The sequence below is a fragment of the Dromaius novaehollandiae genome, chromosome 2 (genome assembly GCF_036370855.1).
Source record: "Dromaius novaehollandiae isolate bDroNov1 chromosome 2, bDroNov1.hap1, whole genome shotgun sequence".
Lineage (NCBI taxonomy): Eukaryota > Metazoa > Chordata > Aves > Casuariiformes > Dromaiidae > Dromaius > Dromaius novaehollandiae.
The window spans coordinates 99,754,554-99,770,468 of NC_088099.1; the positions used below are offsets into that span (position 1 = coordinate 99,754,554).

At 36.6% G+C, this 15,915-nt stretch overlaps 1 protein-coding gene across 4 annotated transcripts in view; it reads right to left on the bottom strand.

The window, feature by feature from the left end:
* Window positions 1-15,915, bottom strand: part of NUP153 (nucleoporin 153) — a 41,164-nt gene that overhangs the window by 18,164 nt on the left and 7,085 nt on the right. For 3 of the 4 annotated variants that reach the window (XM_064507020.1, XM_064507022.1, XM_064507019.1), the window contains exons 2-9: window positions 8,561-8,777; window positions 6,232-6,480; window positions 4,941-5,080; window positions 4,727-4,855; window positions 2,812-2,928; window positions 2,650-2,694; window positions 2,500-2,553; window positions 24-170 (exon numbers count right to left, since the gene is read on the bottom strand). In XM_064507020.1, coding sequence (XP_064363090.1) covers window positions 24-170; window positions 2,500-2,553; window positions 2,650-2,694; window positions 2,812-2,928; window positions 4,727-4,855; window positions 4,941-5,080; window positions 6,232-6,480; window positions 8,561-8,777 — 1,098 coding nt within the window. The remainder of the gene's footprint in view (window positions 1-23; window positions 171-2,499; window positions 2,554-2,649; window positions 2,695-2,811; window positions 2,929-4,726; window positions 4,856-4,940; window positions 5,081-6,231; window positions 6,481-8,560; window positions 8,778-15,915) is intronic. The other variant, XM_064507021.1, reaches the window with a different exon arrangement.

A 15,915-nucleotide genomic window follows, 5' to 3' on the forward strand; every position in this document is an offset into this window, starting at 1 on the left:
CAAGGATCAGAAAAGGTACTTACTTTGTGCTTTATATCTACTCTCTGGCGAACCTTACTGGAATCAGTAGCTGGAGTCAAAGATGGTTTAAAATACTGGGTCCGACTCACTGACAGAGAGATTGCCTTTGGTGTCACAAGTTTCTGGACAGGTGGATGCTGAGTTTCCATCTTTGAAAGGGAAGCAGCAATCAATTTATATTTGCACCTGCCCAAGTTAACTAAAATATTCATTTATGAAAAAATTACAGTACTATAAATCTTCCATCAGTTTTGGCTCTCAGTGAAAACGGTTTGAGAAAGTGAGACGTATTCAACTTCAAGAGGGAAGTTTGCCCTAAAACCAGGTACAAAATCCAAAAAGCCAAATAAGTAGCCAAAGTCTGACTTGCAGTTAATTTTATAGATACAATAATTCATGTTATTATAATCAAAATAATAAATATTACTATAATAGGCTCCCACCTTTTCCTTTCCCCTTCTCACATTGTAAGTTTATTAGTAGCTTAAATCATTAATTTAACATTCGAAGTGTTAAGCAGCTAAGCCTGGCTTAGCCAGGCTTCTGGGCTCTGTTTTTTCCTACATTTTCCTCCTTTGAAGTAACATGATCTCTAGAGCACTTTCAAAAAAATGCTGTCAAATAATCTTAGAGGGAAGCATTATTCATTCAAATATGATCCAAAGTTTTAGGTTTGCATCAAATAAGCCCAAAGTATTGGTCTGACTTTCATTTTCAAAGCATTTTTATAGGCCAAATTTAATTTTTAACAGACAGCACCGTACATTCTAGAACTGACCTTCCTCAATGCAAAACTAACTTAATTGTCAAACAGAAAAGTGACCCCAAAAGACTACAACTTCTACAGAAGACTCCATCTGCAGTTGTCTTAAGGATGTGTGCTAATTAAATTGGTATCGGCAGAAAACTGTGCTTACAGTGCAGCATTAATTTCACAGTATCCTCCTAACTCTTGGTAATAAAATTCACACTGTACCATCTCTAAAACAATTAAAAGTACATCTTTCTAAAAATGATTATATTGATTTTGAAATCTTGAATAAAATGTGTTTTATTTAAACTCACAACTCTGTTTTGAGAAAAGGATGGTTCATTGGTGGTTTTAAATGTAAATGACTAAAATTGAAGAAAAAAAAAAGTCACCCAGCTAGATGTGAGAGCGCTATTCTGCCTTGCGCAGACCCTTGGAATACGAAAAATGTACCACATCACTGCTACTCGTTGCAAAAGTTTTGCTTCAGCGCACAAGTGTTCTGTCAACTACACATTTACTTTAGCAGCAAAACACATGACCCTCTCCTTGGCAAACAATTACTTCTCATCAAGGGCTTTCCTTTCCATGCCAAACATTATGAATTCTAACATTGGAATAGACAATTTCTCTTCTTTTACCCAGTGACAGCTGTGTGCAACATTCCTTTACTGGCTGACAACTCCAGGCTGTCTGTTGCAAATCTGGTAGATCTTTCTTAATGCCTCATCACAGGTGTAGTTGCACAATTTAACTGAGAATCCATATCAGCTTTGTTTTCAATTATTTTGGACACCATTTATAGTAAAGAAATTATATCCTTTACTTTTCAAGGTACCTGTAACTTAGCACATGGTTAAAAAAAACAGTACAGGAAATCTGAGATGTTTTTTAGTTCTGAAGTGTTTGTAAATACAGTTATACTTTTAATCAAGAGATTAGGATAGAAACTTAAGACATTCCATCCACTTTCTCACTAAAATGGCAGATGGAAAGTTTGCATGGAAGGAAAATCATCCTTTTGTTCCTTCAGCCACCTGTTGTTAAAGTGGCCTTTTGTGGGTTTCAGAATTGAATAAACGCAATGATACACAATATTAAAGCTCAGTTAAAAAAACATGACTAATTTTCACTTTTTAAGCAAAAATGAAGGAAATCATGATTTACTACAGCATTACCACCAATTTAATGCCACCTTAGAATAGGAATTTAGGAACACAGGATTGCACACATGACAAAACAATTTTCCTCTTCTTATATCAAGAAGGAATAAAAAGGAGAAGTGCTACTTTTTTGCACTGAAATGAACACAGAAGTCTGACAGAATCTGTATGACAACTCAAGTAATATTTTTTCATTTCTGATGATTTCTCCAAGAGAAAGTTTTCCTAAAAACAAAATTCAACATGCAGCTTAACTTCAAGTTACAGCACAACATAAAACTGTGCATGTTCCAGAAAATCTGTTCTTCATTGATGTATCAAGATACCATAATACAAAAATAACATCATCCTTAAACTGAGTAATCTTCACAGCCCATCATTTAGTGTGGGCAGAAAGATATTTTTTTAACAATACGTGCACTGCCAGGACAGCTATACTTCGTAGAATGCTAAATTTAACTTGAATTCATGTGTATGCTGTCTTTTAGGTTTGTGAAATTTCTGGTAATATCTATAAAACAGAGAAAGTTATGTAACTCAGCTTAAGACGTTATGGATTCTTACCTGTTTTTGTTTTGAATGGAAGCCAGTAATATCCAGCACACTCCTGTCCATAGGCTAGAGGAAAAAAGTAAGCCTAAATATTAGAGGAAGATTTTTTTTTAAGAGAAGCTTGCATGCAGTAAAAAGGTGGAGATTTAGCAATCAACTTACAGAAGACAGTGGAGAAGAAACAGAAGATGGAATCCTTTTAGCATCCTGTTGAACAAATAGTGCAATAATTAATCTGGACATAACATAAAGAACATCTTTATACTTGTACTGTCATACTTGCAATTTTTAGTAACACAAGAAATTAAAGGGAGAGCCACTTACCGCCAAAGGACTTGACATCTTCTCCAAAGACTGCAAGATGCGCCGTGCTGTGGAACTTGTCACACCATAGGACTGCACATTTGCTTGTTTAGCTTTCATTTGTCTTCTTACTGGCGTCTGAAAAATTAGCATTGTAAATGCTAGTATGCTTGACTACTAAATATACCTGTATGGCTAAATAAATGATATAGCCAATAATCTAATGAAGATGGAGAAAAAATGAACTCACTAGGAAGTCAAGCCACAAAGTAGAAAATATACTCTACTGTCTTTATAAGAATTTAACTGGGTCCCCATACACCTTGAACAGAGGACAAAGCAACACGAACAAGAGAAATACTTAAATGTAAAGGCACAAGTGGAATTAGTAGGGATTCTCAGGGTCTCTGAAGCAATAATCAGGAATTAGTAGGGATTCTCAGGGTCTCTGAAGCAATAATCAGGAAAAAAGAACTCAAGCAAAGGCTTGTGCTGCAGAAAGTACTTTCAGTAACAAAATAGACCTCAGTTTCCTGATGGTATAAGTGTACCATCTTAAAATCAGTGTATACCATCACCATCAGGAGTTTCTAGTTTTACTTATGCTTCCTCCCTTCCTCCAAGATTATACTTGTCTGCAGATCTTTTAACTCTGTTTAAAAAGATTTGATTTGTACTGTAACAGATCTAAAGATTAAGTATTACACTGAAAAAAGTAAATTGTGTTTTATTGGCACCAGATGACTTTGAACATCATTCAAAAACTTTTTTTTTTTTTTGATATTAAACTTTTCATGTAACCACATGATGCTTAACATGCTGCTACATAAAGACAGGAAATAAACCATATAGCATGTAAAAATTAAGCAAGACTGGCTGTAATCCACAGTAAGCAGCAGCAAATAAGCTTTAAAACCCTAGTATTTTGCTTCCTCTTTTCAGCATAATAGATACTTATTTTTTTTAATGAAAATAGCTGACCAAAAAGAGTTCCTAGCTTGCAGGAAGTTTTGAGTCTTCTGAAGTCTGATTTAAAACCAAGTCAGAACAAACCACAAGTTTTCAAGATTTCCCAGAAGTCAAGAACTTGTAGGACACTGCTCCACACACACCCCCCACCCCCCGGTTTCATGGCACAAAGGGACTGCCATAGTAAGTCAAGCAAACCCATGTTTCCTGTTCCTAAATAAAGTTCTAATCTGGATCATTTTGATTTAAACACACATTCCTAGCAAATCAGATTTTATCGACTTGTTTTTAGATTCAACTCTAGCTACTGATAGCTCTCAGCATTTTTTATTTGCTGGTTCTTTTTAGGATGCTAAGAACTCTTAAAGGCAAATATCTCTTTTCAAGAGCTCCATGAATCATATTGAAATAGAAAACATTTTATTGTTTATCTTGAGATTGCATTTTGGACTGCATACCTCTCTCTAATAACAGAAGAGCAAAGGATCAGCAAAGCTGCCTTTCAGATACTATTATAGTAAAGAGCACAGTTTTATAAAATATACTTATGAGTGTCATAGTCAAGCAGGTTTGACTATTGTAGCTTTTGCTACTGTAAGCACAAGTTTTCATAGTTATGCCATCATCGCTTTTATTTTTTGAATAAAGACTGCATGAATTTGTTAATGTAATATGGTCAGAGGCTGACAAAGGCACTTGAATGAAAAATATTTTGAACGACTGAATAGAGGAAAGCACAACTAGGAACAGCTAGATAGAACTAAGGTGTTACTGTCATTCTTTTTCATTAGGAGGAGGAAGTCTAGGCAAACTGTTATTTATATGGAAATTCCTCTTTTCTCTTGTAGGCTGGTAGAACAGGAACTGGTAGCACATTTTCAGCTCTCTCCTCACGGCTCTTTTGTGAGTGCTATCCGTTTTGTATTTCAATCACAATTCCCCTCCCACTGCATCATTATTCCCATACCTGATAAGGAGCAATTCGTACTTTCATCTGTCTCGCTGCTGCAGCTGCACCACCGTAAGTGGTCTTTCCAGGGTAAAATGGAGAATCCCCAAGTTGACTTGTCTTAAACACAGAAGTGTTTCCAAGTGACTGCAGAGATATATTATGATAAGCAGTTAGTAAAATGGATACACATTCAGCTCAACTAAAAAATAGTATACTGTGTAGTACTTACAGGAGAAAGATGTCCGAAAGCAGATAAGTTGAATGCAGGTTTTTTAGAACCAGCTGCAGTATGCTGTGCGAGGGAATGAGATCTTTCAGCTTCTGTGGACCAGAGTGGTGGAGCCAATGTATTTTTTGAAACTGCTATATCTGCCAAAAGGACATATGCAATATGTAAACACCTTGTGTACATGGAGAACTTTTAATATTAAAGATCACTCTAACTTTAGAGTTAATAGAGAAAAATAAGTCTTAAAGAAAGAAGAAATCCCCCAATACTCATTTCTGTAGCACTCTAACCTTGATTTCAGAGTTCTTTAATACAGATCAATTTCAAATATTGTATGAAATCCAAACGTCAATCCTGAGCCCAATATCTGTTCACTGAATTAAGTATACAACTTCTTTTCTTTAATGTTTCAAAGCATTCATAGGAAATTAATATTATTCTTCAAACATAGGAAAAAAAGGAAAACAGCTCTTTCATGGAAAGATGTAAGAGGACTGCGTAAACACAGATGCATCTATACAGATACAAAGTTTTTCCTATGTTGATAAAGGGTTGGAGGCCAGCACAGGTCAGGATTGCAGGGGTTTTAAACCTGAAAGATTCCCAAAAGGCTGATCTAACAGATTTAATGATCTGTTTTCTATAAGTGCTTTATGAAAAAACACCACAAAGAGCATTAGTAGACTCAGGCTGTATTGCCAAAGCCTGGCAACATCTACTCTCAACTTTAAGAGAAAGTTTTCCAGCAGGCTTGCTGATCATGCCTCAGATCTTAACTACATGAGGGATTAGCAAAAGCTGCAAAACTGCTGCTTGCCCTGCTGTAGTGAGATGACCCAGGTCTCCAACTCCATCTCCAACTGCTCCTGGCAAAACTCAAAAAAGCATCTTGTGTTTCTATTTGTCACCTAGAATTATTCACATGTAAGCAGCTGTCAGTTAGAAATTGAGTCACTCCTCTGTCCAGGCAGTCAACCTAGTTGTCAAGCTACAGTGAGTCATGTTCAGTTCCCAGCATCTCAGTTTAAGATTTACATATAACCTAGCTGAAAAGATTGTATTTCAGCTCTGACTCTTTGTAACATCAGGGTCTCATAAACATATCCCTAAGCATAGCTATATTGAAAAAGTGACATGATTATATACTTCTAAAACACTAAAAATTTAATTTAATTCCAATATCCAAAACTGGCATTCACCTATTTTATTTACTAAGGTGACATGGAGTATCAAAGAATGCAAACTATTTCATGTTGTGAAAAAAGTGTTAGACTGAGAAAATGAAAGTTACCTTTATCAGATGCTCTGGAGGAGAAGCCACTGGTTGTTGAGATGTTATCATCATCGTGCTGAGAGGTAGAATCTTTTATTTCTTTTACAAGAGAGAGTCCAGGACTGCCAATGCCAAGTGCAGAAGACGTAGAGGGCTGACAATGTGGTACTGTGGAATCCAACATGGTACAGTTCAAATGGCTCCGATGAAGAGAGGGCCTTGTTAACACATCCGAAAAGTTTAATGCGGATCTACTCGTGGATGGTTCTAAACGAGAACAGGGAGACAATTAGCTTTCTTATAGGCAAGCTCACAGAAGCCAAAACCTGTTTTCTATCAACACTCATTCTATTGCCAAGATTTCTGTACAAAAATAGTGAAGCTGAATTTAACTTCTTCCTCACCCATATAGGGTTTCATTTAACTGTCTGATTGCAACACCAGCACTGCTTACAATAATTAATATTAATGTCACATTAAGAGGAAGTTGAGTATGAGGTTTTACAACACTAAATTCTGATCCCACACTCAAGTGCCCTAAAACTGTCTTTCATTAAATCAAACATATACAAATTCTTTCACTTGCATATAAACCTTGCAATAAGCTTTCCAAAACTTAAGCTTTTACTCTTACATAGCAAGAGTTACCGACACTTCTGCAATTTATATGATCTTGTAAGAAAGAAAATGCTAAGCTAAGTACGTAACATGAAAACACCTATTTACAGTATTTTTCGGAATTCTAACATATCAAGCAAAACATTATGTCCTATCCATTAATTTTTTGAAATTTTGACACAAAGGGCAAGTAAGCATCCCTGCCTCAGTAACGAGATCAGATTTTTTTTTTTCCCTTGTAAACCAAAAGGCCTGTAAACACTGCCAGTGTCCTGGATGAGGAAGTCTCACAGCTCCAACTTACTAAATGAAGGGAAAAACTGTTAATGGGTATTCTGCCTGACATAAGTCCACCGCCTCTCTCAGGATTTCTAGGAAAGATGATTTGAAGTCACTATTCTCTTGATATTTGCACTGAAACTTAAAGTACCTAGTTCACGCTTCATAACCACTGCAGTACTACTAATCAGGTTTCCAAAGCACTGGCAGATTTTTAGGACAGCGTTGTTTTAGGCAAGGCAAGTGTTTTAGACTGAAGGCCAGCTGAGCAAAGGAATACAGGCTCTGGCACATGGGTACTTCGGAGCTGATGAAACGGGCTTTTCTTAAGAATTTATTTGGGTTTTTTTGTTTGTTTATTTATAAGTATAGCAAGTAAGATTGGTATATGCAATCCCCAGCCTGCAACATAAGCTATTAAAGGTTCTAGGGTGTCCATCTGCTCCTGAGCTCTTGGAGTTAGTAAGGTTGCTGTGCAGCTGTTATTACTGAAAGGTCCTTTCACACATTTCTTTAGAAAATCCAACATGTGTTCCTCAGTCATGAAGACTTTCTCTGTTCCTTTATCCAAACTTATTCTGAAGCTATATCCACACAGAAAGCTATAAAGTTTCTTATTTACAATTAAGTGGCCTTGCAGATTAAGTTATTTCTTCATTTGTTTTGATTCAGCAACTGACTTTGCATGCATAGATGGTTATCTACGCGTGCTCAGACAAAACAATCTCCTTATTAAGTTCTGCAAAACTGCTAGTTTAAGAGAAACTCAAATGAGAATATTTGCAAATTTGCACAGCAGGAATAGAGTAATAGTGAAAGGCTCTGGATATGAAACACAGATTAATCTTTTATACTGTAAAGTAAGGAGTTGGAAACTTCTTTGCCAAGTGTCCAGATAACTTTTCAAAGACTTCAGGTACAAACCATATCCAGGCACTGGTTCCTCAGTTCTCCATTAAGCTAACAAGAAATTTCTCTACATTGATCGAAGACCAAAGGAAAAAAAATAGGACCTAAGAACGAACCTTCCTCTGGCATTTTAGCATTATCATCAGCCCTTTGTTCTGAGGACTACAAAACACATTAATGTTTTTTATTACCTTGGGAAATTAGATAAACGTTCATTCCAGACCTCAGGGGAAAAAAAAAAAAAAAAAAGAAAAAAGTAACCTAGAGCACTTGCAAATGAGTATTATCAACATTTTGCACCTGGTTAATAGAGTACATGAACTTAACCGATGAATTCCAAGAGCTGTAAGACATCCCCCAGAATATACTCAGACAAGACGTTTCACAATTACATTTACAGCTAAAAGCTAAGACAGCTTCACATAGTTCTTTGAATTCTGTCAAAACCCTCTTTCCAGTTTCCTTTAGAAATTTAAATTTTAAAGTAGAAATCTGTGAATAAATACAGATGGCCAGAATACTAAATGTTTTTTTCACATACCTTCTAAATTAATTCTTGCTGATTCAGGCATGACTCTCCCATCAATCATTATGGTATCTTCATCTGGATAATCATGATGAAAATTTACTGGATTCTCTTCCTGGTTTGTAGATTCATTTGTATCTACACATTCATCTTCGCTTTTATTGAAATACTTCTGTAACCATCCTGGCACGATATTTTTCACTGATTCTGTCACTCTGCTAATGATTCCCTGCTTGAAAGAAAAACACTTGTTTAATTACAGAAAAACATTCAATAGTATACTCTGAAATGCAACTTTCCACAGACCTTAAAGACAGATATTAGGTATCAAATATTTATAACAAGAATAAGATAAAGGACTATGATCCTTTACATAAGATCTCTATAAGCCTGGGACACATCACAAAAATTCACCTAACATATTTACTACTACCTCTCAGTTTCTGCACCTCCCAGTCACCTTGCCAATTCTCAAAATTCTGAAACTTCAGTGAAAGTTCACCAAGAACTTGTCAATTCACAGGGCCACCTGGAACATTACTTCTAAATAACTCCTGATGTAGATGTTTGTTTCAGGATTCCTCCACCTAATGTCCTCACTTGAAATCCATCAAAAACAGAGGCCTAGCAGTTATCTACAGTGACAACCATGCTATCTGTTAAAATCAGTGTAGTATTTTAGAGTATTTTTCTACTACAGCTACAGTTACAAAATGCATCAGAAACCACTGTTACACTCTGAACAGTCAGGGTATCCTGAGAGAAACCCTAGAAAAAAAACAAAACTATAGTTGAATAGCAGATGCCTTACTACAGGATTGTTAAATAGAACCATTTTGATTAAATTTCATTTCGCAGTGCATTAAGGTTTTGGAGGTCTAAACCCTAGCATTCTGCAATTACTGAATACATAAAAGCCATTCCTATTTTGCCATTTAACAATTCTTTGCAATGTTTGCATTCTACACTTAAGAAATATATATTTACCATTTTGTTTAGTCGGTCACTTCTTCCCTATCATTCCCTCAAAACTTCAACACACTTAGTCAAATCTCAATCCTGTGTGGCAGATCACTTACTTGTGGCACTGAGTTCCCTCCCTCTTGCACTCACTACGGCTACATAACTATGTTAAGTCAAATTACCAAACATGAAAGCTAACTCAGCAAATTCAACACTTTGAAAACTGTAAAGTAAGAAGAGTCAAAGAGAGGTTTTTTTGAACACCATTATCACTTGCTAACACATATATCAAAGATTCTGGCACGGTACTCAGATATTTTAACTGATTTTAGGCAGCAGATGGTCAAAAGTATTATTCAGGTGTAGGACTGCACAGTGCTTTTTCCAGTCCTTTACATACATTCAGTATTGCTACAGATTTTCTTAATCATAGAACAAGATATTACTGGCCTTAAAATGGGCCTATATGCTTCTGTCACTGAAGAAACCCTCCAAATACTTAACTTAACCATCTTTAGTATCCCAAATGAGTAACTGGAGAATCTAGCTAGACTAATAATTAATCAAGATGACATTTTACCATCCATAGCTAAATATAGACTGGTCTGACTCTTTCTTTCATATGGCAGCCTTGCTACCCTTCAGCACATCAGCAGGACTTTAAGATTAAACTCAACACAGGGTAACATCTTAAACCATTTCAGGAGCTGGAACTTGGTAAGTGCAGTCATAGCGCAGAAAGTACTAAAAGTCTGCTCCATCTGTCCCATGCATGGTGAAAGACAAACAAGAAGCAGTTTTACACTCCAGAATACCGGTGGCTTACTGACAAAGCAAGGAAAAACAAAATTCACTGCCACACACACCTCTGTTTTCTATCTGCAAAATGAAAATACTGATTACAAGTGAACTTACTGCGAAAGAATGAGGCAGACATCATAAGCGAATCATAACACATCATCAGATATAGATCCTGCTAACAAAAAACTCCCCTACAAAAGCAAAACATATATGCTAAGTAAGTCCCTCCACGCAAAAATATCCTCACTAGAACAAAGATTTCCTTAAGGTGTCTCCTATCTGCCCAGGCCATTGACCTCAGTGATACTCAAAGAGCTGAAACCCAGGAAATGAACAGCAGTCCAACAATAATGCTTTAAGTGAGGCAGAGCTGTAGCACTGACCAAATAGCTTTTAAACGTGCACACACTGTATTCTTGCTAGGGGATTTTAGCAAGGTATCACGCCTTGCACTGCTTTCAAAGTTGGCATTTTAATTTTACTCTAACTTTTAACCTTCTTATTCTCCAACTTCAGCACGTGTGTTTGAACACCCTCTCCCTGCACGAGCCTACTCTGTCAGCACTAGAGCGTTCTCCCTCCTCACTCGCGTGTCACCAGCTCCATCCCTTGCCCATCGCTGGTTCCCGACTGTGCTCTCTAATGTCCTACAGAGGCACCGAACTTGGTATCGTGCAAGGGCAGAAGATGCCACAGGACAATCCTAACTGTGCACAGCAGCATTTTCCTCGCTGAATGTGTTTTAGTCCTTCAGCACATTAACAACTCACTGATTTCAGCAGTTTGAGAGCTGCTGTCAGTACCAACAGTTGCCTGCTCCTCTTAAATGCATTCATACTCTATTCTCATTCTAAAATACCAGCCAAAAAGCAGAACTAAACACAGAATATAAAAAGAAAATCCACAATAAAGACCCAATAGCTTTAGAATAGATATTTACAACAGCTCTTCAAATTCTGTGCATCCTGTATGTCTACAGCCCTGCTAGACAGATCTATGTACATATACACTACAGCAACAGCCACAGTCAAAGTTACTCAAAGCATATTACCTTGAGATGCAACTCTGAAGGAAAGATATGGAGAGAGCAATGCTAACCACTGTACAACTTCTTCAAAGGATGTATATAAACAAACAAAAATCACCTGATCATAGTCACAATTTGACTCCCAAACTTAAAAGCAAGCTATTTCTTGGCTAAAAATAGGACAGTTTTAGAAATAGGACAGTTTTCTCAGTTTTTAAGGGTCTTTCATATAGCAATACAGAAAAAAGTGCTGGCAGGAATACTCAGAAAGAGTGAATTATTGGTAAGCATCTATTTTTGTAATTGAGTAGATTTCTATCTGAGAGGATTAAGTAAATCCCACTATACAACATGGAATGTGCTAAAAAAAATATACATAAAGGTCATATACTAACATGAGGTCTTCAGAGATGCAAAATCTACCTTATAAAAGAGTTGATTTCTACTTTACTATATGCACACCTCAAAGCATCAAGTTTTTACCTCCAGGTCAATTCATGGATTTTTTCTTTCCTTCTCATTTTGAAGTTAAATTGGTAGGTTCTCAAAAAGAAAACCTGCAAGCTACAGCACTTAAGGGTGAAGTTTATCGAGATGGGGCAGCTCAATCTAACCACTTCCAGTCACCCAGAAGGAATGTTCCTGTCTCTCCATCCGCCACTATGTTACCTTGTGCCAGCTCTGGCGCATAGCAGACTACTCTCTGTACTCAATGAATTCATTAATCTGGGAAAAAGTGCATGTTTCTCCGCTGGACTAATGAGTTCAACTGGCTCAGTGCACCACAATTGGCCCGAGAGAGAGAAATCAGGCAGCCAGCACAAGGGAAATGAGGAACAAGACTTCTCCCTCCTTTAAACAATCTGTGTCTGTACTGCCATTAAAACACTGTCCCATTCTTCCCTTCACCTCCATCCACCTCCCTTGTGCTGGCACTGGCACACACGCAGCCACGTGACAAACTGCAATCGGGGAACAGATCCGGCCCAAAATTCACCTTGGGAAGGTGATGCCGAAGACTCCCTTTCAGGAGGATCAGCTCTCTGGTCCAACTGACCATGTGGCTGCACAAGTGCTAGCACAAAGGCAAGAACAGGAGTGGAAACATGACAGGGCTGTCTCTTGCAGCAGCACAGACCCAGACTGGCTTAAACTAACTGCGTTTCTGCTATTTAGGGAGTGGTTTCAATTTGGCCGTAGGACAGCAGAGTTTGATACTTCATTAAAAAAAGACAATAAAACTTATGACTTAATATGAACAATATGTTACAGGAATGCCATTAATTACGTAGCATTGGGGGGAAAAGAAAACAACTTTATTTAAGGCAACTGAACTGGTTCAAATTTATTTCTAAAAATCGTGAAGAATTATGCTTCCTGATGCCAGCATATTTCCTTTTTATTGCTTGAAGTAAGACTCATTTTCCTTAGTCTAGTTAGCTTTGGAATAAATATCCCAGGGAAAGTCAGGTACTGTTCTACATTTTGGCACTGCTTGCAGAGCTGCACCACGAAAATAGTAGCCCATTACTACCATTTCCATGTGAATGCAAAAAGCCAGCATATGCTCCCATTGACAGATCAGCGTCTAACCCACGAGGTTAAATCCTTATGATACTGAACAGTTTCAACTCAGATTTTGTCCACACCTTTAGTTGATACTGACTAAACATTTCAAAAGAGAGCACAAAGTACAGGACACCTTACTTCCTTTTTTTTTTGTAGAAAGAACTAGATTGACTAGCACCAGGCGCTAATAGTGATCAGTGACGGGTGCCGTAAATCACTGAGCATATGGTTAGTGTTAAGCTTTGTAACAGGAATCTATCAGTGTCAAAAATGAAAAGTAGAAGATTAAAAGGAGACTACTGTCATTAACAATCTTATAAGCAGTTTTAAAGGAGTACATTGTTACCCTAGGAAGAGACCATAAATATAACTAATATTTTTTATTGAAAGCCTCACACTTACTTAGTGTGCATACAGCTAAGTTTCAAAGACAGTATGGAGAGCTACGTTAAAAGAAATGCAGCTCAATTTTTTCCCCTTTTCCTACAAAGGACCCCTGTAGCCTGAACCAATCATTTTTATTTAATGAGCACAACAATAGCTAAAACACATGGCACCAGGATAGCAAAGTCTGACATAACTGCATGAGCAAGCTTAAAATTTTCCAAATTAAAATGATCAAAAAATACATTTCCCATAGCACCAGATGGTTTTGACAAGGCCATTGGAACAAAGTAAACAGATTTAGCAAAGTATGATAACATACATTCATATTTAGGATTTTAATACACAGTTCAGACATAAAATGTCTATTTACAGCAATTCTCTACATAAGACCCGATTCATTACAGGATCTTAATATTGTCAAACATATTTGCTAATAGAAATGACAAACTCTCCCTCTTTCCCCCTATTTACTGTAAATAATAAGCCTATACACTGAAAGGCTTTCAACATTAAAAGGCTTTTATCATTTCCCATTCTACCAATTTGCTACCTACTAAAATGTACTAGATTCCCAGGAATGAATTAAACAACATTTAAATGCCGCTTTATCTAAAAACACAGGCTGACAAATATGATACCACACACTAATCTAAGGCACATAGTAGTGAGGACACGTTTTGTGTGTAAAACACAAACAAGGGCAAGCCAAATTCCAGAACAATTTCTGAAACAATGGTTAAATGCCATTCAAGGGCAACTCAACTTACTGACACCATCCCCATGTCAGATGTTTTCTAGTGCAGACAAGGCTTTATAGATAATGTGAAGCATATCTCATAAAATGAAGTACTTTCTACTACAATATTTTGTTACTCCCGCTTTGGAGTAGCATTCCAAAGAAAATAATGATCTTCTAACATGAAAGCTAGAATATTTTTAAATTAAATGTGGTGGTAATAAAAGATAACAAAAAGATCTTTGGTAATTTATTTGTTATATCTTTGGCAACTTAAGCTAATATTCTGGAACTGCTATAGGGCAGTAACCTTTAGTCATTAGGGGCAGCAATGTCTTTCTGGCCATGTATTTTCATCATAGCTCACCTGACAGAGCCAAGAGCATCTCACGTAAACATATTACCATTTTCTCCAAGCACCATTCTCTTACCAGTAACACAAACTGTCATTGTCCAAAGATTTTTTTTTTAGTGATTGTAGGCAGTGACATCTACAATTCTGTATATATTCTGCAACTCTGTTATAAATTATATTATACTAAAGGCTGACATTAGAATGATTGCACTATCATAACTCAATTTAAAATGTATCTAGTTACACTACTGTAAATCCCTAATACACGTATATTTAAACCAGTTTAAACCTTATTTATATCTGCTTAGCTTAGGATGAGTTAAACTACAAATGCACCTAACGTTACAGGTTTGCACATATTTCTATTGCACAGAGTTTCTTCCTAGCCAACCTAATATTTTGTTGCTGTAAATATTGACATGCCTTACTACACCCTTAATCTAGTATCCAAGAAAATGTCAGTTGAACAGTTCAAATCTTTGGTTGGTTTACTTTAACCTGGAAGGTCACCAGTCCTAGAGTTCTAGTAGGGAAAGGAGCTGAGATAGCCCATCTGCATCAGAAAGAGACAATTCCATTCAAAACGCAGCCATAGTCCTAAAGCAAAGTCAGCTAGCTTTGCAGGACACACTCAAACACTTCTTTCCAACAGCAGAGCTATGGAGACAATAATGGACAACCTGGGCAAGAAAAATGAAAATCTTCTACTGGCATAGCTATTTGCAAAGCTAGCATGTGTACTGTAACTGCAACTGAATCACTGCAATTAGGACCTCAGTGCACACTGGTGTTCATGTATTAACATATGCATTTTTTCCTTACAAAGATGCATCTAAAGACTATCAGGAACACGTGCTTACTTTGAAAAACAGAAGGAGATCACAACCAAGCCAAAGACACATGAAGGCACTGTTACTAAATGCAACACACAATTATGAGATGAGTTACAGAAACTCAAAGGAAATTCCCCCCTCGGAAATATTAGTACTCCTTCCCCAATATGAAAGCTTTAGTGGCATATTTCCTACCTAGAGGGGAGAAAAACATTTACAAATACATTCCCCCTCTTTTGACAAAAACAAACAAACAAAAAAAACCAAAAAAAAATTTTAAGCTCTGCAACAACAACAAAATAGCAAATCTTACAGTTAAAAGAAGATCTCTTTAACAATTTTTTGTAAAGTAATTTAGAATACCACAATGACAAATAGTTGTATCAGCAACTTACAAAACTATTTTTGCTTCAGGCAAAGTCAAACAAGCTAGTTCATACTTGCCTTCACTCAAATTTAAGATGACCCAACTGACTTTGCCTAAAGGAGTTTAGAGCATACTTACATAGTCCCTTCCACTAATAAAGCTGTTGGTATAACAATCTTCCACCAAAAGTGGTGACATACAGCTCTGAACAATACTAGCTTTACACAGTTGAACTGTTGGCAAAATAAACGTGTATATATATATACACATTCATACATACACACTTAAACATCTATGTAGATGTTATATATCTGTATATATACATAATACAT